Source organism: Ammospiza caudacuta, chromosome 28, assembly GCF_027887145.1.
Source record: "Ammospiza caudacuta isolate bAmmCau1 chromosome 28, bAmmCau1.pri, whole genome shotgun sequence".
NCBI classification, from domain to species: Eukaryota; Metazoa; Chordata; class Aves; order Passeriformes; family Passerellidae; genus Ammospiza; species Ammospiza caudacuta.
Window position 1 is genome coordinate 6,286,156 of NC_080620.1, and position 27,715 is coordinate 6,313,870.

At 52.1% G+C, this 27,715-nt stretch overlaps 2 protein-coding genes across 2 annotated transcripts; one reads left to right on the plus strand and one right to left on the minus strand.

The window, feature by feature from the left end:
• Nucleotides 1-471: 471 nt before the first annotated feature.
• SUGP1 (SURP and G-patch domain containing 1) lies at nucleotides 472-13,367 on the minus strand. Its single transcript, XM_058821015.1, has 17 exons — nucleotides 13,334-13,367; nucleotides 13,151-13,234; nucleotides 12,849-12,926; nucleotides 11,840-11,917; nucleotides 11,574-11,745; nucleotides 11,235-11,338; nucleotides 10,161-10,388; nucleotides 9,037-9,160; nucleotides 8,165-8,268; nucleotides 6,941-7,064; nucleotides 5,227-5,804; nucleotides 4,859-4,965; nucleotides 4,213-4,390; nucleotides 3,605-3,711; nucleotides 2,787-2,932; nucleotides 1,959-2,088; nucleotides 472-1,038 (listed from the first exon to the last, which is right to left on the minus strand). Exons 1-17 carry the CDS (start codon nucleotides 13,365-13,367, stop codon nucleotides 1,012-1,014), a joined length of 2,403 nt encoding a protein of 800 aa, XP_058676998.1. The 3' UTR covers nucleotides 472-1,011.
• Nucleotides 13,368-13,502: 135 nt separating this feature from the next.
• On the plus strand, nucleotides 13,503-26,780 carry MAU2 (MAU2 sister chromatid cohesion factor). The gene is made up of 19 exons (XM_058821308.1): nucleotides 13,503-13,922; nucleotides 14,173-14,190; nucleotides 14,405-14,470; nucleotides 14,802-14,897; nucleotides 15,893-15,987; nucleotides 16,695-16,722; nucleotides 17,181-17,336; nucleotides 17,755-17,901; nucleotides 18,664-18,754; nucleotides 19,004-19,107; nucleotides 19,946-20,023; nucleotides 20,634-20,699; nucleotides 20,927-21,010; nucleotides 21,633-21,682; nucleotides 21,864-21,941; nucleotides 22,537-22,648; nucleotides 23,204-23,294; nucleotides 23,908-24,035; nucleotides 24,646-26,780. Exons 1-19 carry the CDS (start codon nucleotides 13,503-13,505, stop codon nucleotides 24,718-24,720), a joined length of 1,983 nt encoding a protein of 660 aa, XP_058677291.1. The 3' UTR covers nucleotides 24,721-26,780.
• Nucleotides 26,781-27,715: the final 935 nt, after the last annotated feature.

Below are 27,715 nucleotides of genomic sequence, written 5' to 3' on the forward strand. Positions count from 1 at the left end.
GGACAGACAGACGGACGGACGGACGGGGAGACACGGAGGGACAGGGGGACCCTGGAAGGGAGGGAAGGAGTCCCGGGAATAAGGAAGGACCGGGATCCGGGACTGGGATCAGGAATGGGATCGGGAACGGGATCCAGGGAAGGACTGTGATTGATCTGGACTGGGATCCTGGGGCTCCAGGCTCCCAGATTTTGGATTTTCCCTGGATAACCCCACTCCCTCCTCACCCTGAAATGGTTTTAATTAAAAGCCAAGCCCTTGACTCCGTAATTAATAAAATTAGCAAAGAATCACATCAAGTATCCCAAGAACCAAATCCAGCTTTTTTTTCCCCTGAAAATGCTTGGAAAACCCAACTCCAGGGCAGCCTCCCACCCTAAGAAAAAACCCCTCTCTTCCCAAAAAACTGCAAGGATTAAACGTAAGGAACAAACAAATTTGATTTTATTTACAGACTCCATGAACAAAATTTGTATTTCCAGAGGAGTTTTTTTTCCATTTTTAGGAAACAAAATCCAACTGGATTTTTCCAAAGTGTGGTGCTGGAATTTTGGGTCTTTGTCATCCCAAAGCACAGGAGGTGTTGGCAAAATCCCCGGGAAGGGAATAAATCCCCCCTGGATCCATCAAATCCTGGAATTCCCAACGGATCCAGGCCAGATCCGCCCATCCAGAGGCAAAACTGGAGGCACTGGTTCCCCAAATTCCCCAAAATCTCTCGGATTTGGGATTCCAAGATAAAATCAAGGAATAAAATCCCCACCCCCTCCTGGAGCAGCACAAGATCTGCCGTTCCCAAAAATCCCAAACTCCTCGGAATTGGAGTCCCCTGGGGGATTTTTGGGGCTGCTCCAAACCCTCCCCGTGTCCCCAAAAAAAGCCGGGAAAGCTTTTCCATGGGGGAAGGAGGAGACGTGATTCCAAAAAAAGCCAGATAACATCAGGAGAAAAGAGATGGATAATGAAGTTTGAGATAAGAATTCCCAGGAAATCTGTTGGGAAAAGCCCTCCTCAGTAGTAAGGTCGCCGTGGGTTGTTCTGTAGGGAATAAAAACCAAACAATGGAAAAATCATCAGGATCGGGGATTTTATCCCAAAAATCATCACCAGGATTCTCTGGGAAAGCCACTAGAATTGACATTTTCCAGGTTTTTTCCCCCAAAATTAAAGGCAGCTTTTGGCTGGAAAGGGAAAAGGGAAACTCCACGCTTGGTTTTGCCCCCTGGAAAATGGTAATTCCAAAGGAATAATGGGATTCGTGGAGAAGCTTCCCTTGGCAGGGGTTTAACTGGGATAAAGCTGGGAATAAAACTGGGATTTGAATGGAAAAAGAATGGGAAGGAGAATTCTGCAGCCAGGGAATACGGGGAGGACGATTTGGTGCAGGATGAGGAGAGGGATTCCATCCCAGAGGAATTTCCCAGCTGCCAACATTCCCAGAGGGATTTGTCCCTGTGCCTGCCCGGGTTTGGGACACTCCTAATGGATTCCAATGGATCTGTCCCTGCCCTGTTCCTGGGACTCTCCCCCATCACTGGCTCCATCCCATTCCCACTCCCAACCCCACTTCATCCCATCCCACCCTATCCCAATTCCCATGATCCCAATTAAATCCCATACCAACGGGTTGGGCCGGAAGTGGTATGCCAGCATTGATCCTATCCCATTCCCGTTCCCGTTATCCCATTCCCGTTATCCCGTTGTTATCCCGTACCAATGGGTTGGGCCAGAAGTGGTATGCCAGCATTGATCCTATCCCATCCCCATTCCCGTTATCCCATTCCTGTTATCCCATTCCCGTTATCCCGTTGTTATCCCGTACTAGGGGATTAGGCCGGAAGCGGTAGGCCAGCATCACGCGCTTGCGGAAGGCCTCGTACTCACTCATTGATCCCATTCCCGTTATCCCATTCCCGTTATCCCAATCCCATTCCCGTTATCCCGTTGTTATCCCGTACCAACGGGTTGGGCCGGAAGCGGTAGGCCAGCATCATGCGCTTGCGGAAGGCCTCGTACTCGTCGTCCTCCTTGGTCAGCTCCGCCGGGCGCTCGATCCCGAATCCCGCCCCGTCCATGGTCGTGGTGCCCCTGCGGAACACCGGGAATGGCGCGGCTCAGACACCCCTCCGTGCCCAGGAATTCCCACGGGAATCGTGCCACGGGACCCTCCTGGATCTGCTCCCAGATCCCCAGGGCCTGGCGCTGGATGGGAGCAGGGATTGGTTTCCTATCCCAAATTCCCAGGGTTTGGATGGAAGCAGGGATTGGTTTCCTATCCCAAATCCCTGGGAATTTGGACAGAAGCTGATCCACCCGAAGAAAACCTTTGGAATACCCAAAGTGGGATCAAATCCCAACATTTCTGGGCATGGAATGAAACCAAGACTCGTGGGATCACACCAAGTTCTGATCCTGGCTGGAATATCCTCTACTGGATATGCTTCCCACTGTTTTTTAAAATATTTCCATGATTTATGACTCCAAGGAGAGCAAATATTCCCAGGAATTTCTGATTTTAAGGATTTAATCCTGGGAGAGGGGAGGTGCATACAGGAATTCTTAGAGCTGCACTTCCCGATGGAAATTTGGGTCGGAAATTCAGGATTCGGGGGCTCAGCCAATTCCAGCTACAGCAACAAAACCAGGAGAAAATCCTCCCAAAAAAAAAATCAGGAATTTTTTCCCGGGCTGAGTTTTCCAAGCTCAGGTGAGAAATCCCAGCTGGGCTGCGATTCCAGCAGGAATTCCCAGAAAAAAAGGAAGGAATAATCCATAGGGACACTCACTTGCTGACAGGGTTCTTAATTCCCTGCCCATCAGATCCCAATCCTTCTCCTTCCTTCCATCCCATTTTCATCAGCATTTGGTATCCAATGTTTTCCACCGTCAGCTTGAATTCCTTGTACTCGGAATAATCCGGCTCCCGGCCCTCCTGCAGCAGGAAAAAGCAGGGAAAAGGGGATTTCTTAATCCATGGACCATGGGAAAAGCAGTTCTACTCCCCTCCAAACTGGGATTTTGGGAAAGAACTGCCAGGATCTCCCGGGATTCCAACAACAGCTCCGTAATTCCAGGTTGTTCCCTGGATCCAGCCTCAGATCCGGTTCTTTCCCAAGCCTGAATCCCAGGGAATGTCAGGCCCCGTGCTGGAAAACAGGGATGAGGCAGCTTCCAGGAATTCCAGGGCTTGGGAAGGACTGGAAGGTGCTGGAGTTGCACCATTCCCAAAATTCCCATTTTCTTCCCAGCTTGGTACACACTGATCCCAAAGAGGAACCAAGTGGGAGGTTTGTCTGGAATTCCAGAAAAAATCCCAAATTGTGGAATTCCAGAGTGGAAAGGGACCTTAAAGCCCATCGAGTTCTGTGGGCAGGGACACTTCCCATGATCCCAGGATGCTCCCAACATTCCTTGGACACTTCCAGGGATGGAGCAGCCACGGATCCTTTGGGAATTCCACCCCAAATACTGCTCCTTTTCTGTGCTAACAGTGGGAATCTGATCCCTGATCTTCCCTGCAGGAATGGCTGGAGCAAGGAGAGCTGGAGGAACTCCCAGCTGTGGGATGGGTCTGGAGCATTCCCAGAATCCCAGGAATCCTCACCTTGAGTGCCTTGAAGGTCTCCATGAACTTTTCCAGCTCGTCGGGTGGGAGGAAATCCCCGATGAAATGTTTCCCTCGGCCCATCTGGGTCAGCTGCTCCGCCCACTCTGCAAAAGCAGGACAACACCGAGCTCATGGAAAATCCCTTGGGACTCCTGGAGCATCCCAGGGATGCGGGACATCCCCAGGCTGAGAATCCATGGAGAATCCCTTGGGATTTGTGCAGCATCCCAGGGATTTCAGGGGAATTCTGGCGCACAAAACCTCCCAGGAATGCACAGCGAGAACCCCACTCTGGAAAACCATGGAGACAACAACCCTCATGGAGAATCCCTTGGGATTTCAGGGAGATTTGGATTCCGGGAGGATTCTGGAGCACAAAACCTCCCAGGAATGCACAGCGAGATCTCTGGAAAACCATGGAGCATCCCTTGTGGAGCATCCCAGAAGGGATGGTTCCTGCAGCTCCCAATCCATGAGGATGGGATGGAAATCCCAATCCCACCCACTCCAGTGCTCCCCAGGGATGGAATTCCCCTCTGGAATTCCCAGTCCCACCCACTCTAATACCCCTCAAGGATGGAATTCCCTCTGGAATTCCCACCCACCCCTGGTCTTGTCCATCTCCATGCGGCGCAGGCGGTGCTCCCACGTGCCCAGCTCGCTGTCCACCTCCTCGTCACTGTCGTAGCCGTGCTGGTGCTGCTGCAGCGCCCGCTCCCACAGCAGCTGCATCTCCTGCATCGCCCGCTTGTGCTTCATGATCATGTCGTACATCTGCTGCATCTGGGAACAGGGAAAACCGGGTTTGTCCTGGGAAAAACAGGGTTCGGGCTGGGAATCCCAGTGGAGCACAGACCGTTCCACAAAAAACTGCTCCAAACCCTAAAGAATCCCAAATCCCAGCCCCGAAAGGCAGGCGAGCTGTGCTTGTGCTTCATGATCAAGCGGTACATCTGCTGCATCTGGGAATCAGGGAAAAATGGGATTTGTCCCAGGAAAAATGGGATTCAGCCCCAGAAAAGCTCCTCTGGGATCTGGGATTTTAGGGCTGAAAAGCTCCTCTGGGATCTGGGATTTTAGGGCTGAAAAGCTCCTCTGGGATTTGGGATTTTAGGGCTGGAAAAGCCCTCAATCCCAAACCCTCTGGTATTCCTGCCGATTCCAGCCCCACGCTGCTCCCAGGGATTCCATAATCGGAAAACCTTTGTTATTCCCACGGGAGGGGACTCAGGGAGGATTCTTGGGATTCACCTCCTGCTGCTCCTTCAGCTGCTTCTTCTGGGCCTCCGAGAGCTCCGTGACTCCCACCAGTCCCACGGGTTTGCCCTTCTCGTACCCCAGACCCTTCAGGTCCTGAACTGCAGGGAAAAAACAGGGAAAAACCTCTGGAAAAACCTGGGAGATTGGAAAAATCTCAGAGGGGGAATGAAAGGGAATAAAAGGGAGGGAAAAGAAAAGAAAAAAGGAATTCTGTTTGTAATTCCCACAGAGCGAAAGGAAAAATAAAACCACAGGGAAAAAATGGGATTGACAGTAGAAAACTTGATCCATGTCCACCTCAGGAAATAAAAAATTACTCTGGAGCCAGGAAATTCCCAGGAAAACCCAACCTCGCTCACCTGAGAGGGGAGAGGGAGAATCCAGCTGCTGCACCAGCTGGGGCAGGGGCAATTCCACCTTTTCCTCCTCCGGCCCCCACCGGCTCTTCCTTTTCTTTTTGGTGCTCCCCGGAGCAGGATTTGGGGCCACGGATGGATTTGGGGTCGTGGCAAGATTTGGGATTGCAGCTGGGTTTGGGGTCACGGCTGGGTTTGGGGCCATGGCTGGATTCAGGACTGGGGCAGAATTTGGGATCGGAGCTGGATTTGGGGCCAGCTGATCCGGAGGGGAGGTGGAGGATGAGGAGGGGGCAGGAGAGGCCGAAGGAATGGGCAGAGCAGCGGGAACAAGGGGAGAGGGAATGGGGAGAGGCAGAGGCGGCGGGATGGGAACGGGGAGAGGGAGAGCAGAGGGAACGGGGAGCGGGGGGAAGCACACGGGGGAGGGAGAGGCCTCGGGACTGCTTTTCCGTTTGAGGCCGGATTCCTGGGAATTCCCGGGAAAAGGGGAGCCCCCGGGGGCAGCCCGGGCCCTGCGGAACTCCTCCAGCTTCTGGCGGTAGTAGCGGTGCCCTTTGCTGTGGGGCTCGTACAGGAACCTGCGAACAACAACGGCACCAGCTGGGAATTCCTGCTGGCACGATCACAGCATCCCTGAGGCGTTCCCAGAACATTCCCACAACAGCATTCCCGGCTCTGCAGCTCCACTCAGAGCACGGATCCAGCCGTAAAATTCCCGCCTGGAATGATCACAGCATTCCCTGGGCATTCCCAGCTCTCCTTAGAGCAGGGATCCAGCCATGGAATTCCTGCCTGGAATGCCCAAAGCACACCCAGAACATTCCCAGAACAGCATTCCCAGCTCTCCAGCCACATTCAGAGCTGCAATCCAGCCGTGGATTTCCTGCCTGGAATGCCCAGAACTTTCCTAGATCATTCCCAGCTCTCCAGGGTTGGGATCTAGCAGTGGAATTTTCCTGCCTGGAGTGCCCAGAACATTCCCACCTCTCCTAGGCTGGGATACAGCAGAGTTTCCTCAGGAATTTTCCTTCCTGCAATGCCCAGAGCATTCCCAGCTCTCCAGGGCTGGGATCCAGCACTGGATATTTCCCTCCTGCAATTCCCAGAGCATTCCCAGCTCTCCAGCACCATCCCGTGCATTCCTGCAGCCAGTGCAGCTTCCACTGGCATCAGGGAACACAATCCCGTAAAGGAGAAACAGCCCCAAAAATCAGGAATGTGCTGATTCCTCTGCACCCTAAACCTGAGCACCTCAATTCTCACTGCACCAAAACCCCAAACTAAAAATTCCCAGGATTTTCCCTTGGAATTCCCTGGAAAACAGCCCCTACAAATAATGAATTTCCATATCTGAAGGCAAGGATGTCCCTGTTGTTCTGCAGGGCAAAGTTCCCACCTCAGACCCCCAAACTTGAGCACCTCAAGTCCCACTTCTCTAAAACCCCAATGTCCTCCAAAACTCAGGATTCCCGGGACTTTCCCTTGGAATTCCCTGGGAAAAAGCCCCCAAAATCAGGAATTCCCATATCTCCACATCTGAAGGCAGGGTTCTCCCTGTTGTTCTGCAGGGCAAAGTTCCCTCAGCCCCCCAAACCTGAGCGCCTCAAGTCTCGCTGCTCCAAAACTTCAACCTAAGAATTTCCAGGAGTTTCCCCATGGAATTTCCTAAGAATTCCCTGGAAAACAAGCCCCAAAAATCAGGAATTCCCTGTACCTGAAGGCAGGGTTCTCCCTGTTGTTCTGCAGGGCAATGGCCTCCACCTCGGGCCCCCCTGCAGCCACGAACTGCGCCAGCTTCTCGGCCGAGTTGCGCGTCTCCTGGTCGGCTGGGGGGGAAACTTTAGGCAGGGATTAGTCCTGGGCCCAGCTCACCCCAGCCCAGCCTAACCCGGCCTAAGCACCCCAGAGAGGCCTAGAGTCGGGTTTAAAGGGGGAGAATCGGTACAAAGGAACAGTTAAAAAGTGTAAAACATCAGTTTAAATCCGAGTTTGGGTGCAGGGGTGGGGAATAGGGATCCCAGTGAGGCCTAAAGCCGGGTTTAAAGGGGGAGAATTGGGACAAAGTGGCACAAAAACTTCAGTTTAAACCCAAGTTTGGGAGCAGGGACAGAACCTTGGGATCCCAAGAGCACAGTTATGCCAAAAGCCAGGTTTGAAGTGGGAAAATTGGTACAATGAAAGCACAAAAACTCCAGCTTAGGCCTGGCTTTGGGGAGCAGGGATGGGAGAGATGAGAGGTAAGGCAGCTTAGGGCGCCCAAATCCCAAATTTTCCCTGTGCCAGGCACTTTTCTGTAGGATTAAAACACTTAGAATTAAGCCTAATTAAAGGCTTTGTAATTTTTCCCTCTATCAGGCATTTTTCCATAGGATTACAGCACCTGGAATTATCCCTAATTAAAAATTTCAGATTTTTCCCTTGTGCCAGGCATTTCTCCACAGGATTACACCACCCAGGATTATCCATATTTCAAGATTTTTTCCCTGAATTTCCCAGGAACAAAAGGAAATCCTTTGGAAAATTCCAAATTCCCTATAAATCCACTTAACCCCCTCTCACTGCACCCCCTGGAGGCTGTTTCAGGAGAAACTCCCTATGGAAAATCCCAAATCTCACCTGGATAAGGGTGGATACTCCAATAAAATCCAACAACAACAAAAAAATAAAATTAAAAAAAAAAAAAAAAAAAAAGGGAAAAATCTCCTTTTCCTAAATTTTCAGTGTTGGAGAATTATTTTGGAATATTTTTGACAACAGCAAAGAAAATCCCATTCAAAATCCCAGGAATATTTTGGGAATCCACATTTTTGGCACAAGGATTTGATTCTCCTTCCAGCTGGGAATTTTCTTCGCAGGCAGCCAAATTTCCACCCAGTCCCAAATCAATCCCAAATTTCCCTCCTGCTGTTGCCATTCCCCAGATTTTAGTGGGAATTACCTTTTTGGGAAGAGGCTGCCTGGGAATTTTGATTTTCTTTCCTAATTTCTGCCACTTTCTTCCTGTAGTAAAGGAATTCTCTGCTGTTCTTATCATGCAAAAATCTGGAAAAAAGGGGAAAAAAAAAAGAATAATTATTATCCAAATATTGATATTCTGGAATAGAAACAACTCTGAATCCCACGTGGAAAAATGGAGAAATTACTCAGAATGAACGTAAAACATGGAATTAGATTCTGGAGTTTCAATCCAAGGATTTGCATCCCAATTTTTGTTGATTGAAAGGAAATTAAGGAGGAATCCTCTGCCCACCAGTGCTGAGATTAGAAAACTTTTCCACCCATCAAATCCAAACATTTCCACCCTTCAAATCCAAACATTTTCTCCTCTCAAATTCCAAACACTTTCTCCCCTCAGGGAAGAACAATGAATCCAAAATTTTCCCCCTCAAATCCAAACATTTTCTCCCCTCAAATCCCAAATTCTCCCCCTCAAGGAAGATCATCAAACCCAAACTTCTCCCTCTCACAGAGAACAACCCCCAGCCCCCTTGCTGCCCTTTTCCCCCCAGATTGAGCATTCCCAGGGGACAAACCCCTTCCCAGACTCACGAGAAAGCAGGGTTGTCCTTGTAGTCCCCTTTCCTGTCCTTTTCCCCCCAGATTCAGCATTCCCAGGGGATAAATCCTCCCCAGACTCATGAGAAACCACGGTTGTCCTTGTAGTCCCCTTTTCCCCCCAAATTCAGCATTCCGTGGGGGATGAACCCTCCCCAAACTCACGAGAAAGCAGGGTTGTCCTTGTAGCCCCCTTTCCTGTCATTTTCCCCCCAGATTCAGCATTCCCAGGGGATAAATCCTCCCCAGACTCACGAGAAAGCAGGGTTGTCCTTGTAGTCCTCCATGGCGACCTTCTCGAGCTCGGGGCCGCCCTCAGCCACGAACCTGGCCAGCTTTTCCACCACCTGCCGCGTCTCCGCGTCCTCTGGGGGCAAAACTTTAAGGAGGCTGTCAGTACTTGGGGTTCAACTGCCCCCACAACGGGAAACAGGGAATTACTGCCGGGAGCCACGGCGCAGACACACGGCAAGATGGGGAGAGAAAGGATGAAACGGGGCACGCAGTTGTAGACAGGCGTTCACAGCAAAATTCCTCATTTCCTGAGCTGCCCCGGGGGATCCTACGTGGAGAATCTAAACTTTGGGGTGAGGGGGGGGTTAAAGCTCATCCCATTCCCGCTTATTCTGCTATCCTAAGAGTGCCTTGGACACTTTCACAGCTTTTCTGGGAATTCCAGCTCATTCCAGCCAGGAATTCCTTCCCAAAATCCCACCTAAACCCAGTTTGAAGTCATTCCCTGGGTCCCGGAATTCCAGCCCTTATCCCAAATTCTCTGCAGCTCTCCTGGAACCTTTTAGGCTCTGAGGTCTCCATAGAATTTCCCTTCTCCAAGCTTCCCCAGGGGCAGCCACAGCTTCTCTGGGAATTCCAGCTCATTCCGGCCAGGAATTCCTTCCCAAAATCCCACCCAAATTCCCCTTTCTCAGTTTAAATCCATCCCCTGTGTCCTGGAATTCCCATCCCAAATCCCAAGTCCATTCCCTATGCCCTGTCCCTCCATCCCTTGTCCCAAATCCCTCTCCAGCTCTCCTGGAGCCCCTTTAGCCTCTGGAAGCATCTCCAAGGTTTCCCTGGAGCCTTCCCTCCTCCCAATTTCCCTGGACATTCCAGGGACTGGGAATCCACCAGTCCATCCCAGTTTGGAGGTTTCAGTTGCACCCAGCTCATCCCAGCTTTAACTGTGGCAGAGTTGGCTCCCACTGAATCCCACCCCATTCCCCACTAGAATCCGGCTTTAATCCCTGAGGGAACCCCAAACCGATCCCTGTGCCAGGACCCGAACCCCACGCCTGGGCCTGAGGGAATCCTGTCCCCACTGCACCCCATCCCGGGATGGGCACTCCCATCTCCAGCCCCAAGCAGGAGCTGCCGCTGACCTTTGATCTCCAGCCACTGCTCGTAATCCTCCTCGTCGTCCTCGTCGGGGCCCTGGAAGACGCTGAGGCGGCTGAGCACGGGGCTGGCCCTGGGCTGGGCGAGGCTGCGGGCCTGCAGCATGCGGCTCAGCGCCTGCCCCGGCCGCTTCCCCAGCAGCCCTGGCGGCTTCTTCCCGGGCTGTGGGGCCGGGGCGCTCCCGGCATTGTTCGGGGTGTTGGGGGCACTTTCTGTGGGGAAAACAAAGGGAAATTATCATTGGGTTTGGGGTGGGAAAGGCTCCGGGCCTGCCCCGGCCGCTTCCCCAGCAGCCCTGGCGGCTTCTTCCCGGGCTGTGGGGCCGGGGCATTCCCGGGCTTGTTGGGGCACTTTCTGTGGGGAAAACAAAAGGAGTTATTATTGGGTTTGGGGCTGGGGCACTCCCGGCGCTGTTCGGGGCATTGGGGCACTTTCTGTGGAGGAAACAAAGGGAAATTATTATTGGGAAATTTGGGTTTGGGGCTGGGGCATTCCCGGCGCTGTTTGGGGCATTGGGGGCACTTTCTGTGGAGGAAACAAAGGGAAATTATTATTGGGAAATTTGGGTTTGGGGCTGGGGCATTCCTGGTGTTGTTGGGGGCATTTGGGGCACTTTCTGTGGAGAAAACAAAAGGAAATTACTCTTGGGAATTCTGGGTTTGGAGTGGGAAAGGCTCCAAGCCTGGATCATTTGGCTCAAGGCCTGCTTTGGCGGTCTCTTTCTGGGGTTTGGGGCTGGGGCACTCCTGGAGTTGTTGGGGGATTTTTCTGTGGAGAAAATGAAAGGAAATTATTCCTGGGAATCCTGGGGTTTGGGCTGGGGTATTCCTGGAATTGTTGGGGGGATTTCAGGTGTTTTCTGAGGAGAGAAGGAAGGGAAATTCCTCCTGGGAACCCTGGGTTTGGGTTGGGAGAAGCTCCAGGTCTGCCCCGGCTGCTTCTTCCCCACGTTGGGAGCTGGGGCGTTCCCAGAATTATTGGGGGGATTTGGGGCAGTTTCTGAGGGGAGAATGAAGGGAACAGAACTCCAAGTTTGGACTAGGAAAGGAAGGACCTACCAGCATTGGATTTTTCCCTCTGGAGCTTCAGGAATTGCTGCAGGAAGCTCCCATCGTTCACAAACTTGTTGGACACAGAGGCCTCGCTCTCGGAGCCATCATCGCTGAACAGGGACAGGAAAACAGGAGCTGGAATCTGGGAGCTTCCCTGCCCTTCCCATGTGGGACTGGGGACAGGAAAAACTCCTGGAACTGGTCATTTTCCTCACCTAGCACTGAATTCCCAAAAGAACCCCAAATCGCCTTCCTCCTCCATTAAAATTAGGATTTTCCTCCCTCAGCTCCCCTCCCGCCCCTCCATGTCTGGCAGGCAGATTCCCGGGACGGATCCGCACGTACTCTCCGAGCAGCGGGAGCTGCGGGATGCTGAGGGAGTTCTGCCGCGCCTGCTGCTCCAGCCGCGCCTCGATCTCCCGTTTCTTCTGGGCAATCAGCTCCTCCTGCTGCAGGATGTTCACGCTCGTCTTGGCCGACTTGGACTGCGACACGCCGAACCACCGGCTCGCCTTCCCTGAGGGAAAAGGGCGGGAATTAGCATGGGGATTGTGTGGAATCAGGGGCCCTTCCCTCTGAGGGAAAAGGGTGGGAATTAACTCGGGAATTACCTGGAATGAGGGGCACATTTACTGAGGGAAAAGGGCGGGAATTAGCCTGGGAATTGTGTGGAATCAGGGGTGCATTCCCTGAGGCAAAAGGCGGGAACTGTCCGGAATCAGGGGCCCTTCCCTCTGAGGGAAAAGGCGGGAATTAACTCGGGAATTGTCCGGAATCAGGGGCGCATTCCCTGAGGGAAAAGGCGGGAATTAACTCGGGAATTGTTCAGGAATTAGGAGCAAGTTCCCTGAGGAAAAAGGTTGTAATAAGTCTGGGAATTGTCCAGAATGAGGGGCGCATTCTCTGATGGAAAAGGTGGGAATTAGCACGGGAACTGTCCGGAATCAGGGGCCCTTTCCTCTGAGGGAAAAGGCGGGAATTAACTCGGGAATAGTCCAGAATCAGGGACGCGTTCCCTGAGGAAAAAAGAGGGAATTCATAGGGAGACCATCCCAAACCAAGGCTGGTCTTCCCTATGGAAAAAAGGGGGAATGGTCAGGGACCATCCCGAATCAAGGGGCGCCTTTCCTGAAGGAAAAAGGTGGGATTTAACAGGAGTCATCCTGAACCGAGGGTCGCATTCCCTGTGGGAAGAAGAGGGGGAATTAACGGGGAAACCATCCCGAATCAAGGCTCTTATTTCCTACGGGAAAAGAAGGGAGATTAACACGGGAATCATCCTGAAACAAGGCTTGCCCTCCCTGTGGGAAAAAGGAAGGATTAAACCGTGCGATCATCCCAAACTCAGCTTCCCAATAGAAAAAAAAAGAAGAACAAATCAACAGTGGGGTCTCCACGAACCACCAGCTCAGTTTTCCTGCGGGAAAAGAGAGGGAATAAACGATTGGGTTTCCAGCGGGAAAAGGAGAGGAAAAATAATCAGTGAAGCCTCCCCGAACTACCGGCTCTGTTTCCCTGTTGGAAAAGAGGAGGAAAAATAACAGGGAGACCATCCCGGATCCCAGGCTCGGTTTTCCTGTGGGAAAACGGGGGGAAATTAACAGAGGAGCCATCCCGAACCAGCAGCCCGGCTTCCCTGGGGGAAAACGAGCCGGAAACGAACGCGGAGAACCATCCCGAACTCCCGGCTTGGGTCCGCTGCGGGAAAAAAAGGAGCGAATTTAACGGGGGGGCTTCCCCCAGCCCCCGACTGTGCCGGCACACCCCCGCCCGGGGCGCACACCCCCACCCCCGGCTCCCGGAGCCCCGGGGGCGGTGGGGCCGAGCCGGGGGATGGCAGCGAGGCGGGAGGGCCGGGGCAGAGCCCCGGGAGGGCCGGGGCAGAGCCGGGAGCGGCAGGAGTCGCCCGGGCCGGGCCGTACCTGGCGCATCCCTGTGGTTGTCCATTTTGGAGCCCCCGTCCCAGCATGCCCCGCGCCGGGCGCGCCGCGCCGGGGGCCGCGCCGCTGCAAGCGCCCCTGGGAGATGTAGTCCCTCAAGGGGCCCTCCCGCCGCTCTCCCCGCTCCTCCCGCCGCACCGAGCCCCGCTCACGGGGCGGCCGAACATTCCCGCTTTGGCGGCTCCGCCGCTACAGTCATTCCCCGGTTCGCCCCGCTTCCGATCGGTGCGAAAGGGCAGACTACAACTCCCACATCCTCTCCGCGCCTGGGGCGCTCGGACTCCAAGTCCCGTCGTGCCCCGCGCCTCGCGGCGGTGTTGTCGGCGGCCCCAAGATGGCGGCGGTGGCGGCGGGCGCGGCGGCCCCTCAGCAGCCGCCGCCGCCTCAGCAGCCGCCGCAGCCGGCGGGAGGCGGCGGGAGTGGTTCCGGGGAGGCGGCGGGAGCCGCGGGTGGTGCCGGAGGCGGCGGCGGAGGTGCCGGAGGCGGCGGCGGCGCAGCCGGGCCTGCGCCGGGCTCGGGGTCGGGCGGCGGCGCGGCCGCGGGCGAGTCGTGGTACCTGGCGCTGCTGGGCCTGGCCGAGCATTTCCGCACGTCCAGCCCGCCCAAGGTGCGGCTGTGCGTGCACTGCCTGCAGGCCGTGCTGCCCCGCAAGCCCCCGGCCCGCATGGAGGCCCGCACGCACCTCCAGCTCGGCTCCGTCCTCTACCACCACACCCGCAACGGCGACCAGGCCCGCGGGCACCTGGAGAAGGCGGTGAGCGGGGCTGGGATGGCCTTGGGGGGCACGGGAAGGGCGGAGCGGGGGTGCCGCTGCATGGAGGAAGGGTTGGGGGTGGTGGGGACGCGGATCTGGGCACTTGGAGAAGGTAAAGAGTAGCGGGAGGGGCGGCCGAGGGGTGCTGGCAGCTGGAAAAGATGGGGAGCAGGGCCGGGGGCGGTGGGAGGCTCCTGGCACGGAGGGGAAGGGTGTTGGTGCCAGCGTAACCCGCTGTGTTCTCTTGCAGTGGCTGATATCCCAGCAGGTATCCTTTTCCCGGGATCCAGGAAGGGCTCCCAGCTCCAAACAGCTCCAAGGAAACTCCAGAAACACCTCAAGGGCCTCGGGGTGGGAGCATGGAATGGGTGTTTTGGGTTGGAAAGGACCTTAAATCTCATCCCTGTTTTCCTGAGGGGTTTTGGAGGTTTTGCTGCTGTTTCCCACCCAGACTTTGTGGTTCCCTTAACCCCTGGTGCCAGATCCCCCAGTTTGAAGATGTGAAGTTTGAGGCAGCCAGTTTGCTGTCAGAGCTCTACTGCCAGGAGGTGAGAGAAACCCCCAAAACTCCTCTGTGCCCCTCGAATTTGGGTTTCTCCGGTCCTCCCAAATCCCGGATTCCACCAGTCCTGCCGAAATCCCAGATTGCTCCAGTCCTCCCCAAATCCCAGATTTCTCCAATCCCATCCAGCCCTACCTTGGACATTCCAAGGCCGCAGCAGCCCCAGACTTTCCCCATTTTATTTTTATTGCTTCCAACACTCTGGTCCCTCTCTCCCAGCCCTCCCTGGAGGGTTCAGCGTGGTTTTGCAGGGAATTCCAGGGCTGTGGGGTCCCAGGATCCGGGTTTATTGGTTACGGGGGGTGTCTGTGTTGCAGAATTCCGTGGACACGGCCAAGCCCCTGCTGCGCAAAGCCATCCAGATCTCCCAGCAGACTCCCTACTGGCACTGCAGGCTGCTCTTCCAGCTGGCTGTGAGTCCTTGGAGCAGCAATTCCTTGGGAAAAAATCCTGCAGAAATTATGCATCCCCATTCAAAACAGCCTGGAAGCCTTGCCTAACCCTAACCCTATTCCCTAAAAAATTGCTGTTAATGGGTGGATTTTATCCTTTTATACCCTAAAAATTTGTTAATGGAGAGGGAAAAGGCAAATCCAGGGTGGGAATCTGTGTTGGATTGGATCAAGGAATCAGCCAGGATCACTCTGTGGGGATTAGGGACCTGGAATTCCAATGATGGTGGGAAAAAATCCGTTTTGGGGTTTATCCTGCTGGGCTTGGAAATGTTGATTGTTTTATGTTTAATGAGGGATGGGGGAAGGAGGCAAAGGAGCAAGGAAAAGAATCCAAGGAAAATTTTTGTTCCTGCTCTGGAATACGCTCCAGAATATTTATAAATAGAAAATATCAGTGAGAACAGAGACATACTGAAGTGTATTTATGGAAAAAGAACGTTCGTTTCCTATTGATTAAGAAATATTTAGTCTCCCAGAAATTGAGAAATATTTAGTTTTCCAGGAGTTCATCCTGAGGATTCTGAAGCTTCTCCTCTCCCTGGAGCTTCCCATTTTTCCCTGATTTCCCATTTCCTTGGAGCCTGTTCTCTTCCTGAATTCCCACCTGGGTTTGGGAAAGGGATAACATTTGGGAGCACACCTTGGGGGTTCCTCTTGCTGGGAAAACTCTTGACCCAGTCTGACAATCCCTGGAATCAGATCGGCACTGGATTTTCACCCTTTGCAGGATCTGCCTCCAATTTTTAACAAATTTCTCATTAATTAGGAATTTGAAGATAAAAAATCCTTCTGGGCTCATACAAATCCTTGGAAACGCCCCCGATTTCCCTGGAAAGCGAGTCTAAAACCCCTTTAAGGAGCAGGAATTTGTAAATCCAGGGATAATGGTGTTTCTTTGGGAATCGTGAAGCAAATCCTCGATTCTCATGGCGTTTTTTATTCCCGTTTTTCAGCAACTGCACACGCTGGAGAAGGATTTGGTGTCGGCCTGTGACCTGCTGGGCGTGGGGGCTGAGTACGCGCGCGTGGTGGGCTCCGAGTACACCAGGTGACAGCGCTGCCTTCCTCAGGGATCCTGCCTGGCTTCCTGGGCTTTCATCCCTGAATTCCCTGGCATTCCCTGCCTGGCTTCCTGGGCTTTCATCCCTGAATTCCCTGGGATTCCCTGCCTCAATTCCCTGGGGTTTCATCCCTGAATTCCCTGGGATTCCCTGCCTGGATTCCATGGGCTTTCATCCCTGAATTCCATGGGATATCCTGCCTGGCTTCCTGGGCTTTCATCCCTGAATTCCCTGGCATTCCCTGCCTGGCTTCCTGGGCTTTCATCCCTGAATTCCCTGGCATTCCCTGCCTGGCTTCCTGGGGTTTCATCCCTGAATTCCCTGGGATTCCCTGCCTCAATTCCATGGGGTTTCATCCCTGAATTCCCTGGGATTCCCTGCCTGGATTCCATGGGGTTTCATCCCTGAATTCCCTGGGATTCCCTGCCTCAGTTCCCTGGGCTTTCATCCCTGAATTTCCTGGGATTCCTTCCCTGAATTCCTGGGATTCCCTGCCTGGATTCCATGGGATTCCCTGCCCAAATTCCCTGGGATTCCCTGCCTCAATTTCCTGGGATCTCCTTCCCCAATTCTCTTAAACCTCTTTTTTCCCGTTTTTAGAGAGAGAAAAAGGCGGATATTTTTTCTTGGTGTTTTTCTCTTTGTGGAAGGAGTAATTTCTTTTGGAATTTAACTTTATTTTCTTTCATTGCAGAGCCCTCTTTCTGCTCAGCAAGGGGATGGTGAGTTGGAACTCTTTTAAAAATAAATTTTTTATTGTTTAATTGTAAATTCCAGAGGATTTTTTTTTTTTTTTTTTGAGTGGGGAAGGGATAAACAGGGTTCTTGAGGATAAATCCAGCTTTTCCCCCTCATTTCTTCTGGAAAAAATAAAAGGATTGTTGCAAATTTTCACTGGAGCTTTTGTAATGAGGGATGGAAGAGCTGGTGGGGTGGAAGGGCTTTGGGAATCAGGTGAATATTCTGATCCTAATCCCTGGAATTGGGGAATCCATGGAATTGGAGAATCCTGGAATTGTTTGGCTTGGGAGAACCAGGGACATCTTCCACCACCGCAGGCAGCTCCAGCCTGGCTTTGGGCAATTCCAGCCTTGAGGCAGCCCCGTTTTCCACGGGGAATTGTCACTCCCTGAGGGTTTATCCTGACAAGTTTTCCTGGTTTTTCCTTGGGGAATTGCAGCTGCTGCTGATGGAGAGGAAGCTGCAGGAGGTTCACCCGCTGCTGACGCTGTGCGGGCAGATCGTGGAGAACTGGCAGGGCAACCCCATCCAGAAGGAATCCCTCAGGGTCTTCTTCCTGGTCCTGCAGGTCACACATTACCTGGATGCCGGCCAGGTACGTGCCACGCTCCAGCTGGGAGTTTGGGATGGGATATTCCATAAAAAATCAGCCCTGAGGGGATTTTTGGGTTTATTGTAATGGAAGCAAACTCCTGTTAGTGTTGTTCCCAAATTATATGGACAGTGAGGAAATCATGTTAATTTGGAAATGTTGTCCATGATATTTTTGTATCCATGGTGGTCTCTGTTGCTTTCCTGGTGTGTTGGAGGGAATAAAGGAATTTTGGGGGGATTTTGGGAATATTTTGAGCATCCCTTGGTGCCGTTCACCCCCGTGAAGCACTGAGTGTCGTCAATCCTAAACCAACGCCCTGAATATGGGAATTACCACTCTGCTGGGAGGTTTCCCCTCTCCCCGAGCACTCCAGCAGTGGATGTGAGGAATCCCCGGGGATTTTGTGAATTCCTGGCAGGTGAAGAGTGTGAAGCCGTGCCTGAAGCAGCTGCAGCAGTGCATCCAGACCATCTCCACCCTGCACGACGACGAGATCCTGCCCAGCAACCCCGCCGACCTTTTCCACTGGCTGCCCAAGGAGCACATGTGTGTGCTGGTCTACCTGGTGAGAGCTCCTCGTTAATTAATGAGGGCTAACAAGGGGTTTGGAGCTGGCAGGGATGGGGTTTGGGGCTGCTTTGGGCTGATTTCCCTCAGGGACCCTGGGGTGATCCTGAGGGGGCTGCTCAGTGTGTGAGGAGCTTGCAGGCTGGAAATGGGAATTACTTAATTAATTATTAAATAATGTACTAATTGGTACCAGACTCAAATAGAAATGGAGTTATTTGTACAAATCAGAGCCACTTTGGCTTAATCTTATCAACTCTTTGTGCTTTTTTTTTTCCCCTCAATGTCCGTGGGGTGATGCTGAGGGGGCTGCTCAGTGTGTGTGGAGATTCCAGGTGGAAATGGGAATTAATTAATAAGTAATTAATTACCTGATTAATCAATACTCTAGTCAAGTAAAAATGGAGGTATTTGTACAAATCAGGCCACTTTGCCTTAATTTTACCAACATGAGGAGAGTTGGACTTGGAATTGCTGAAGGATTTTGTTCCATTTCTTGGAGATTATTCCAGTCCTTGGTAAAAAATCTGGGATTTGAGTAATTCTGTGAATTCCCAGCCCTTCCCTCTCTGCACAGATAAATTTTGGGAGTCATGGAATAGCTGGGGTGGAAAGGAGCTTTAAAGTCATCCATTCCCGCCCTCTCAGTCTCACCTCCCACTGTCCTGGGGTGCTCCAGGGATTTTTCCAGGGATTTTTGCTGTGGGATTGCATCCCAGGGGAATTCCTGAGGGGATAATCCTTGCTGTGCTTCTTGCAGGTGACAGTGATGCATTCCATGCAGGCAGGCTACCTGGAGAAGGCTCAGAAGTACACGGACAAAGCCCTCATGCAGCTGGAGAAGCTCAAAAGTAAGGAAAAAGGGCTTGGAATTCAGCTGGAAAATCCTGGAAAATCCCGTTATTTATTTTTCATTTAAACCCATCCCACAGCCCTGCTGAGCTGCTGGGTCAGCCTAAAACTAAAACTAAGACTAAACCTCTGATTTTAAGGCTGGGTGGTGGATTTGGAGTACAAAAATCAACTTTTGGGTTTTTTTTTGGGTGGGATTTGAATCGTTCCATAAATGCCTGATGGAATTGCTCCTGCTCCTTTGGCAGTGCTGGACTGCAGCCCCATCCTGTCCTCATTCCAAGTGATTCTGTTGGAGCACATCATCATGTGCAGGCTGGTCACGGGACACAAAGCCACAGCCCTGCAGGAGGTACGTGGGAATTCCAGCATTTCCTGCCTGGGAAAGCTCCCAGAAAATGGAAATATTCTGCAGGAACAGCCTCTAAACCGTGGGAATTGCAGTGTTGGGCTCAGGAGGGAATTCCTGCTGGGTTATTCGTGGGTACAGCCAGCCTTGGTGGGGCTCAGGACCTGGGAAATGTGGGATTGGCTCCTCTTAAATGTTCATTTAAGGGCACTTTGGAATGGATCATGGGATAATCAATAACTGGTTGGATTGGCACCTTCCTGGTGGCAATTCCAGGCTGATTCCAGTGGGTTTTTCCCATTCCATCCATTCCAGAGTGGCTTCTTCCTCTTCAGGTTCCTGACTTGTCCAGGTGTTTCCCAGTTTTTCACATTCCTGCTTTTCCTCCTGTTTCCTGGTTCATTTGGGTTGTTCCAGAGGAAACTGCACTTTTTTTCTTTCTCATTTTTCCAATAATTTTAAAATCCTGGGAATCCATCCTGGGCCTGGATCATCCAATCCCTGCTGTCAGCTTTACTGGGAATACTGTGCTGGGAATGGGGAGGGATTCAGCTTCCTGAAACTCATCCCAATCCCGGATTTTGGGAGGTTTTATCCCACCTTTCCTGGAAAAGCTGGAGGGACCCATGGCTGTGAGTCCCAGGGGGTGGAGGAAAGCGCTCCAAAGCAGCTGGAACGTGGGAGGGATGTGAGGAAATCCCTTTTCCTGTGCGGGCAGCACAGCCAGCCTCCCCTGGGATCCTGGGCGAGATCCCTGCGTCCCTGAGGGGTGCGAGGGGCGGGATTGGAGCACGAAACTGGGGGAAAAGCGTCAAAAACGGGGACTTGTGTTCTTGCCCAGATCTCCCAGGTGTGCCAGCTGTGCCAGCAGTCCCCCAGGCTCTTCTCCAACCACGCTGCCCAGCTGCACACGCTCCTGGTGAGTTTGGGGTGAAACCGGGGGATTCTGCATCCCGCCCGGAATGCCGGAGAGGAGATACCCTGGGAATTGCAGAGCTGCACCGTCCCCACCTGGAAACCCTTTGGAAACAGAATTCCAGGATGGCTTGGGCAGGCAGGGGCACTTCCCACTGTCCCAAGTTGCTCCAGCAATTCCTGGAGAGAAAATCCCACTTTTCTGTGGAGAAAATTCCTGGGATTTGGCTTTTCCTGGGTGTTTTGGACATCCAGGCCTTGTCTGGCAGCAGTTTCTTCATGAAGGGAGGGGGAACTGGGGAGGAATCAGCTGGAAAAGGGGAAATCCAGGGATTTCAGCTGTGCCCACAGGAGATGGCTTTATGTGGGAACTATAGAAGGCAAAAGGTTTTTGTAGGGAATACTGAATTATCCACGATTTTAATAAAGATTTTTTAGCTAAATTAAGCTTTTTTTCCCCATGAAAAAATTATTTTAAAGGACATTTTGGGGAAATGCCTTATTTTCCCCACACCTGAGACTCGTTGCTCCCTTTTTCCTGCTGTTATCCCAATATTTTGATGGATTTGGGAATGTTTTGGGCTGCATTCCCACAATTATCCTTTATTTTGCAGGGTCTGTACTGCATCTCTGTCAACTGCATGGATAATGCAGAAGCACAATTCACTACAGCACTGAGGGTGAGATTTTATTCCCAAATTTTCTCCCGGAAACTTAAGGATGGCAATTTGAATTTGGAAGGGAAACCTTCCTTAATTCCCTTATTCATTAACGATTTTCCTTGGATCTGGGGGGATTTTTAGCATTAAAATATCAATGTGTGATTTTTTTTAGCCAGGATTTTTTTAATGGGAATGAACAAATCGTGAGGAAAAGTTGAAATATTTGTGAATTCTCTCCTTTCCAGCTCACAACCCACCAGGAGCTGTGGGCGTTCATTGTCACCAACCTGGCCAGCGTCTACATCCGCGAGGGCAATCGGCACCAGGAGGTGAGCTGGGCTCTCAAATCCTGCTTTTCTGGGGAAAAAAACCCTGGGATTTGCCTTTTTCTGGGTGTTTTTGCAGGCATAATCTCATTCATGAGGGGAGTGAGAAATCCCAACTTTCTGTGGAGAAAATTCCTGAAATTCTGCTTTTCCAGGGCATTTTTTCTGTCAGGGCCTTGCTGGCAGAATCTCATTCACCAGGGATTGAGAAATCCCAGTTTTCTGGGGAGAAAACCCCTGGGATTTGCCTTTTTCTGGGTGTTTTTGCCATCAGGGCCTTGCTGGCAGCAGCTCCTTCATGGGGGGAGCAGAAAATATCCTTAAAGTTTGTGAATTCTTTAGTTAAATTCTGGTTCTCATTAATCAAATCCAGTATCAAATCAAATCCAGTATCAAATTCATTATCAGATCCACCAGCTCCAAGTTTTCCGTGGGAATACAATTATCCAGGAAATGCCGTGGAATTGGAAGAGATTTGGGATAAAACTTGGATTTTTGGGATCAAAACAAGCCTAAAATTCCCAATATTGGGATAAACGTGGGCCGGTTTGGGTGGAATTTCACTGTTTTGGTGTTGATTTTTCCTTGGAAAATTGATTGTTCTTTTTCCTCTCCCACTTTCCAGCTCTACAGTTTATTGGAAAGGATAAATCCCGACCACAACTTCCCAGTGAGGTGAGAATTCCCACAAATCCCAACGTTCCGGGCTGGGAATGGCGGATTTGCAGCAGGATTTTCAACAAATTAGGGGAAAAAATCCAACTTAATTCTAAGGGGAAACTCGGGAGGATTTTGGGGTGAAATTCTTGGGAATTTGGGTGGGATCCTGAGGTATCCATGGTTTTTATATCCATAGTTCCCACTGTCTGCGGGCTGCAGCGTTCTACATCCGAGGGCTCTTCTCCTTTTTCCAGGGAAGATACAACGAGGCCAAGTGAGTCCAAGTCCTGGGAAAAATGTGGGGAAAATGTGGGAAAAGTGACCCTGGCTTTTTTGGGATGGGAGTGGGAATGCCCAGGCTTTGTGTCCATCCCATTCCCACGGATTTCTCCTGGATTGGCCAGGGGGGAAGAGCAGGGATGTGGTGGGGGTTGAGCTCTTGCCTTGGGAATCCTTGGGAATCATTCCCTGCAATCCTTGGGAATCCTTGATAAAATGAGACTTTTATTCCCTGGAATCCCTGGGAATTTTCGGCACTTTATTCCATTTCAATTCCAGGGAATCCTTGGGATCTCATTCCCTGCAATCCCAAAGAATCCTTGGGAATTTTGGGACCCTTATTCCCTGGAATCCTTGGGAATTTTGGGATTTTAATCCCAAGGAACTCCTGGGAATCTCGTTCCTCTCATCCCTTTCCATCCCAGGGATCTGCACCTTCCAAGGGCCCAATCCAAGAGAAAACCCAGGAACTCCCTTTCTCCGAGCTCCTTTATGCCAGCTGCTGCCCCTCCATCGCTGCAGGGTCACCCCAGGCTGCTCGGGGGGCTCCAATCCCGTTTTTCCCATTGTTTTTCCCATTGTTTTTCCAGGCGCTTTTTGCGGGAGACGCTGAAGATGTCGAACGCCGAGGACCTGAACCGCCTGACGGCGTGCTCGCTGGTGCTGCTGGGCCACATCTTCTACGTGCTGGGCAACCACAGGGTGACTGCAGAGCCCTCCCGCCCCGGATCCTGCCTGGGGCATTCCCAGGAAAAATCCCCAAAAAGTCCCCAAGGAAATCGGGACGTGGCTGGGAAAAATGGGGTTTTTAAAGGGTTTTTTAGTGCTGTCGCATCAAAAATCAGGATTTTCTTCCCTCTGGATCATCCAAATCCCTCCCAATCCCTGGAATCCTGGAATTGGCATTCCCAGAACAAATCCCCCAAAAAATCCCAACTGAAATCGGGGAATCCTTGGGAATCCATTGCCCTAGAATCCCAAGGAACCTTTAGCAATCTTGGGATTTTATTCCTTTCAATCCCAGCCAATCCTTGGGATCTGATTCCTTTCCACCACAGGGAATCCCTGGGAATTTTGGGATTTTATTCCCTTCGATCCCAAGCAACCCTTGGGAATCTTGAGCATTTTCCTGCCTTCCATCCAAAAATCCAATTTCCCACCGGCAATGTTCCATCTTTTCCACTCAATCCGTGCTGGAAAGCGCAGGAAATATTCCCAAAATTCCAATTTTCCCCTTTCCCTTCCCGATTTTCCTAGGAAAGCAACAACATGGTGGTGCCAGCCATGCAGCTGGCCAGCAAGATCCCAGACATGTCCGTGCAGCTCTGGTCCTCCGCCCTGCTCCGGGGTAAATCCGGGATAAACCCGGGATAAATCTGGGATCAATCCGGGCTCTGGGAGCAGCCTGGGAACTGGGGAATGGCCTGGGCAGGGTGGGGATCATCCCAAGGGTTTGGGGAATGGGAATGGGCAGCTCCAGGGGCGATTCAGGATCTGGGATTGTCCTGGAAAACTGGGATGGAGCCTCAGGGAGGGTGGGAATGCCAAGGAGAGCGAGGAGCTGGTCCCAGGGCTGGGAATGTGCAGCTCCAGGAGCTGATCCCAGAGGGGAAGGGGCTCCAGGAGAGATGGGCAGGGTTTGGGAGAGGGGATGGAGGGATGGGACACGGGGAATGGGTTTGGGATGGGAATGGGGATTTTGGGAAGGAATTCTTGCCGGGAGGGTGGGGAGGGAATGGGCTGGGATCCCAAGAATTCCTTTGGAAAAGGGAAAGATTCTCGGTGGAACTTTTGGGGCAGATTTTGCCTCAAATTGAGGCAATTTCGGGATCTTATTCCATGCAATCCCAGGGAATCCATGGGATTTTGGTGCAGACCCCAAACCCAGGGAGGATTTTTGGGATGAGGGGAGCTCAGAGGCGGGAATGGGGTGAATCCCAGGATTTCTCTGCCTTTCCCAGACCTGAACAAGGCGTGTGGCAATGCCATGGATGCCCACGAGGCCGCCCAGATGCACCAGAACTTCTCCCAGCAGCTGCTCCAGGACCACATCGAGGCCTGCAGCCTCCCCGAGCACAACCTGATCACGGTCAGAGCCCAGCAATTCCCAAAATCCCCAAAATTCCCACTTTGCCCGTGGCAAAAAGGACCCTTGAGGTCATTTTTATACTTTTAAAAATGTTTTTTAGTGCTGTTGTGTCCAAAGTTGGGATTTTCCTCTCTCTGGATCATCCAAATCCCTCCCCAATCCTTGGAATCCTGCAGTTTGCATTCCCAGAAAGTAATCCCTCCAAAATATCCCAAAGGAAATCAGGATGAGGGTGGGAATGAGATTTTTGAAGGGTTTTTTAGTGCTGTCGCATCAGAAGTTGAGATTTTCTTCCCTCTGGATCATCCAAATTCCTCCCAGTGGGATTTTGGCTTTGAAATCCCAAATAAACCCCTGGAAAACCAAATCCCAGCAGGGTTCCCTGGTGGAATTTGGGATTCCCTGGGAATTCTGTGATTGCGAGGGAATTTTTCCCTGGGATTTTGGCTTTGAAATCCCAAATAAACCCCTGGAAAACCAAATCCCAGCGGGATGAGGGGTTGGAATTTGGGATCCCCGGGGCAGGGAGGGTTTTCCTGGGAATTCTGTGATGCTGAGGGAATTTCCTGGGAGTTTTTCCCGGGATTCTGATCCCGTTTTTCCCTTGCAGTGGACGGATGGACCCCCCCCAGTCCAGTTCCAGGCCCAGAACGGCCCCACCACCAGCCTGGCCAGTCTGCTGTGAATTCCAGCAAAACTCCAGGAAAACTCCTGGGAAAACTCCAGGATATCCACCAACAACATCCCGTGAGGGGGGGAAAAACAAAGCGTCAAAAACTTGGGAAAAGAAACAAAAAAAATCCGTGGAAAAGCTTCCGAATTCCCTCTGGTAGTGAGAAAAATCCAGGAATTTTCCAGGGATTCCCAGAGCCTCCGGAGCTGCTTTTCCAGGTGGGAATGCCCAGGTGAATGCCAAGGTTGGATCCTGCAGGGAATTGCCAGGAAGGGCTGGGAATCCTCGGGGATAAGGGGATGAGGAAATCATGGATTGGATTCCCAGCTGGAATTCCCCCAGGGGAAATTCCCATTTTTTTGGGAAGGAGGAATTCCAGGGTTTCCTGGGATGTCCCTCCCGCAGCCACAGCTCTCCCCACGCCGCTGGGATTGGGGAAAATCCGGAGTTTTCCTGCTGATCCCAAATTTTTCCAGGCTGAAGGCACCACCTGTGCCTTAAGGATTCCCAAATCCTGGGAATAAGTCCCAGTCCAGGGGTTTGGGATGGAATTCCAGCCTTGCCCTCGGCACAAAATTCCCTTTTCCAGGTTAAATTCCCTGGTTTTAGCCCAGTTTATTGTGGATTTCCCAGAAATCTGGGAATGCTGAATCCCAGAAAAGAGCTGGAAGTTTTTCCAGGCTCCCAGCAGTGCCTGGGCTGGAACTGAGTTGTTTTTCCCAGTTGGAATTTCTCCAGATTTCTGGGAAAGGGGGAAGGAAAAGAACTCTGGAATTCTTGGAGAGAGGAAAGCCAAAGCCCTGGAACTGCCAGAGATTTTTGGGAATTTTTAATCCCACCTGGATGAGAAGGAACCTTAAAATTCCCTTTAAATCCCTTTAAAATTCCTTCATTCCCATCATCTTCCTTTCCCAAATCCCATCTTTTTCCAGAGCAAGGAATTTTTTCCACTCAAATTCCTCAATTTTTCCCTCTGGAATTCATTCCAGGGATGAGGTTTTTTGGTCCCATTCCCAGAAAATTGCATTTTCCAGGGTTTTTTTTTCCTACGGAAATCCTGGTCCTAGGCCTGCAAAGGACCTGGAAATCCCTGGAAGTTTTGGGGATTGAGGATTGAGAGTTTTTATTCTGGATTTTTGTGGGGATTAAGGAAAATCCTTGGTGCCATTGGAACTCAAAAAACAGGGAAAAAAAATCCCCAAAAATTCCCAAATCCAGGGATTTTCCAGCCTGAATCCAGGGCTGGGAATTCCCATGGGAAATTCCAGAGGCTCCCAGGGTTTTTTTTTTGGGATATTTGGAATCCCACTGAGATAGAACCATGCCGGAATTTTGGGATCTGGGGATTTTCATCAGGAACTGGGGGAGTTTTCCCAGTTTTTGATTTTTCTGGGAAGCACATTCCCAGTTTTTATTTCCTCTGGGGTGCAACAGTTCCTTGGAATCTTTTTCCTTGGAATTTCCCTGGCTTGGGAAATTCCCAAATCCCAGCCAGGAAATCCAAATTTTCCTTTCTAACTCCGTAACGTTCCAGAATATTCTGGAATTTCAGGCCCAACTCAGATGATCCAGCTTGCAATTTTGGGCTCAAATTCCCAAATTTTGGGCTGGAAAAGCCTCGGGATGATCTCAATCCCAGGGCAGGGACACTTCCACTATTCCAGGCTGCTCCCGCCTGAATTTGAGCACTTCCAGGGCGGCCAAATCCCAAAAACTTTGGGAAAAACCCGGAAAAAAATGGGGAAAAACTGGGGAAAATCCCAATTCCGGAGAGCTGTGGTTGGGGCTGAGCTTTGGGAATTCCCCAGGTGGGAAAAGAGTCTTTCCCACCCCCCGGAGATGCCGAGGAAGGAGCAGAATTCCCAAAAAATCCCCAAAATTCCCAATTTTCTGCCTTCAATCTCCCGTGAAAATCCATCAAAATCGGTGAAACAGCCGGAAAATCCAGTGGGAATTCTCGGGGGGGGGGCTGGGGTGGGAGCTCTGAGCTGATCCCAGCTCCCGGGGGCTCCTCCTGCTGCCGGAATTCCCAAATCCCCAAATTCCCGGCGGAAATTCCAATGTACAGAGCTTTTTACCATTGTATATTAAATTATTTAATAGCTTTTCGTGGCAGTTTTTCCTTTTTTTTTTTTTTTTTTTTAATGGAGCAGAGTTGGGAAGGAGGAGCTGAAATTCCTTGGAATTTTGGAGGAAAAGAGGAAAAAGGGAAACCAAAGCTGTGGGATTGAATCCCTGCGGGAACGATCCCAAATCCCTGTGGGAATGATCCCAAATCACAATGGGAATGATCCCAAATCACAATGGGAACGGTCCCAAGGGTTAAATCCCAAATCCAACCAGGAATGATCCCAGATCCCTGCGGGAATGATCCCAAATCCCACTAGGAATGATCCCAAGGGTTAGAGCCCAATGGGAACGACCCCAAATCCCAGGATTAAATCCGTGCAGGAATGACCACAAATCCCACCGGGAATGTTCCGATATTCCATCTAGAATGATCCCAGATTCCATCTGGAACGATCCCAGGGTTAAATCCCACCGGCAATGATCCCCGTGGGATTGACCGCAGATCGCACCGGGCCTGATCCCGGGGAGCAGCCGGACTGGACCGGACCGTGCCGCTCTGACCCAGATCAGCCCCGGAGTCACCGAGCGGGGCCGGCCCCTCCTCATCCCCGGCGCGGGCCCTGTCCCGGCCCTGTCCCCGCCGCGAGTCCCGGCCCCCAGCCGGCCCGGCCGCCACCCCGCCCTCCGTCCCTCCCGCAGAACCGGCTCCGCCGGCCGCGGGGCCTCCCCCGCTTCCTGCCGCCGGCCCCCCCTATCTGCGGCCCCAGCGCGGCCTGCGCGGGCGGATAAGGGCGGCGGGGCCGGCCCCTCCCCGCGCCGCCATCACCTCAGCCGGCCCCGGGAGGAGCCAGCGCGGCCCGGCCCCGGGGGAACAGCCGCGAGCCGCCGGGCCCGGCCCGCCGCGCCGCCCCCTCCCCGCGGGCCGCGCGCCCATTGG

What these genes read in the sequence shown, in the direction of transcription:
- SUGP1 (XM_058821015.1), bottom strand. Translation starts at nt 13,367, where the DNA reads ATGACTGTAGCGGCGGAGCCGCCAAAGCGGGAAT. An exon ending in AAATGTGCCCCTCATTCCAG is followed by an intron (nt 11,746 to 11,839) that starts GTAATTCCCGAG and finishes CTTTTCCCTCAG; the next exon opens with GGAAGGCGAGCCGGTGGTTC. An exon ending in GCTTCCGGCCCAACCCGTTG is followed by an intron (nt 1,039 to 1,958) that starts GTACGGGATAAC and finishes TATTCCCTACAG; the next exon opens with AACAACCCACGGCGACCTTA.
- MAU2 (XM_058821308.1), top strand. Translation starts at nt 13,503, where the DNA reads ATGGCGGCGGTGGCGGCGGGCGCGGCGGCCCCTCAGCAGCCGCCGCCG. An exon ending in GCAGCTGGAGAAGCTCAAAA is followed by an intron (nt 18,755 to 19,003) that starts GTAAGGAAAAAG and finishes CTCCTTTGGCAG; the next exon opens with TGCTGGACTGCAGCCCCATC. An exon ending in GTCCTCCGCCCTGCTCCGGG is followed by an intron (nt 23,295 to 23,907) that starts GTAAATCCGGGA and finishes TGCCTTTCCCAG; the next exon opens with ACCTGAACAAGGCGTGTGGC.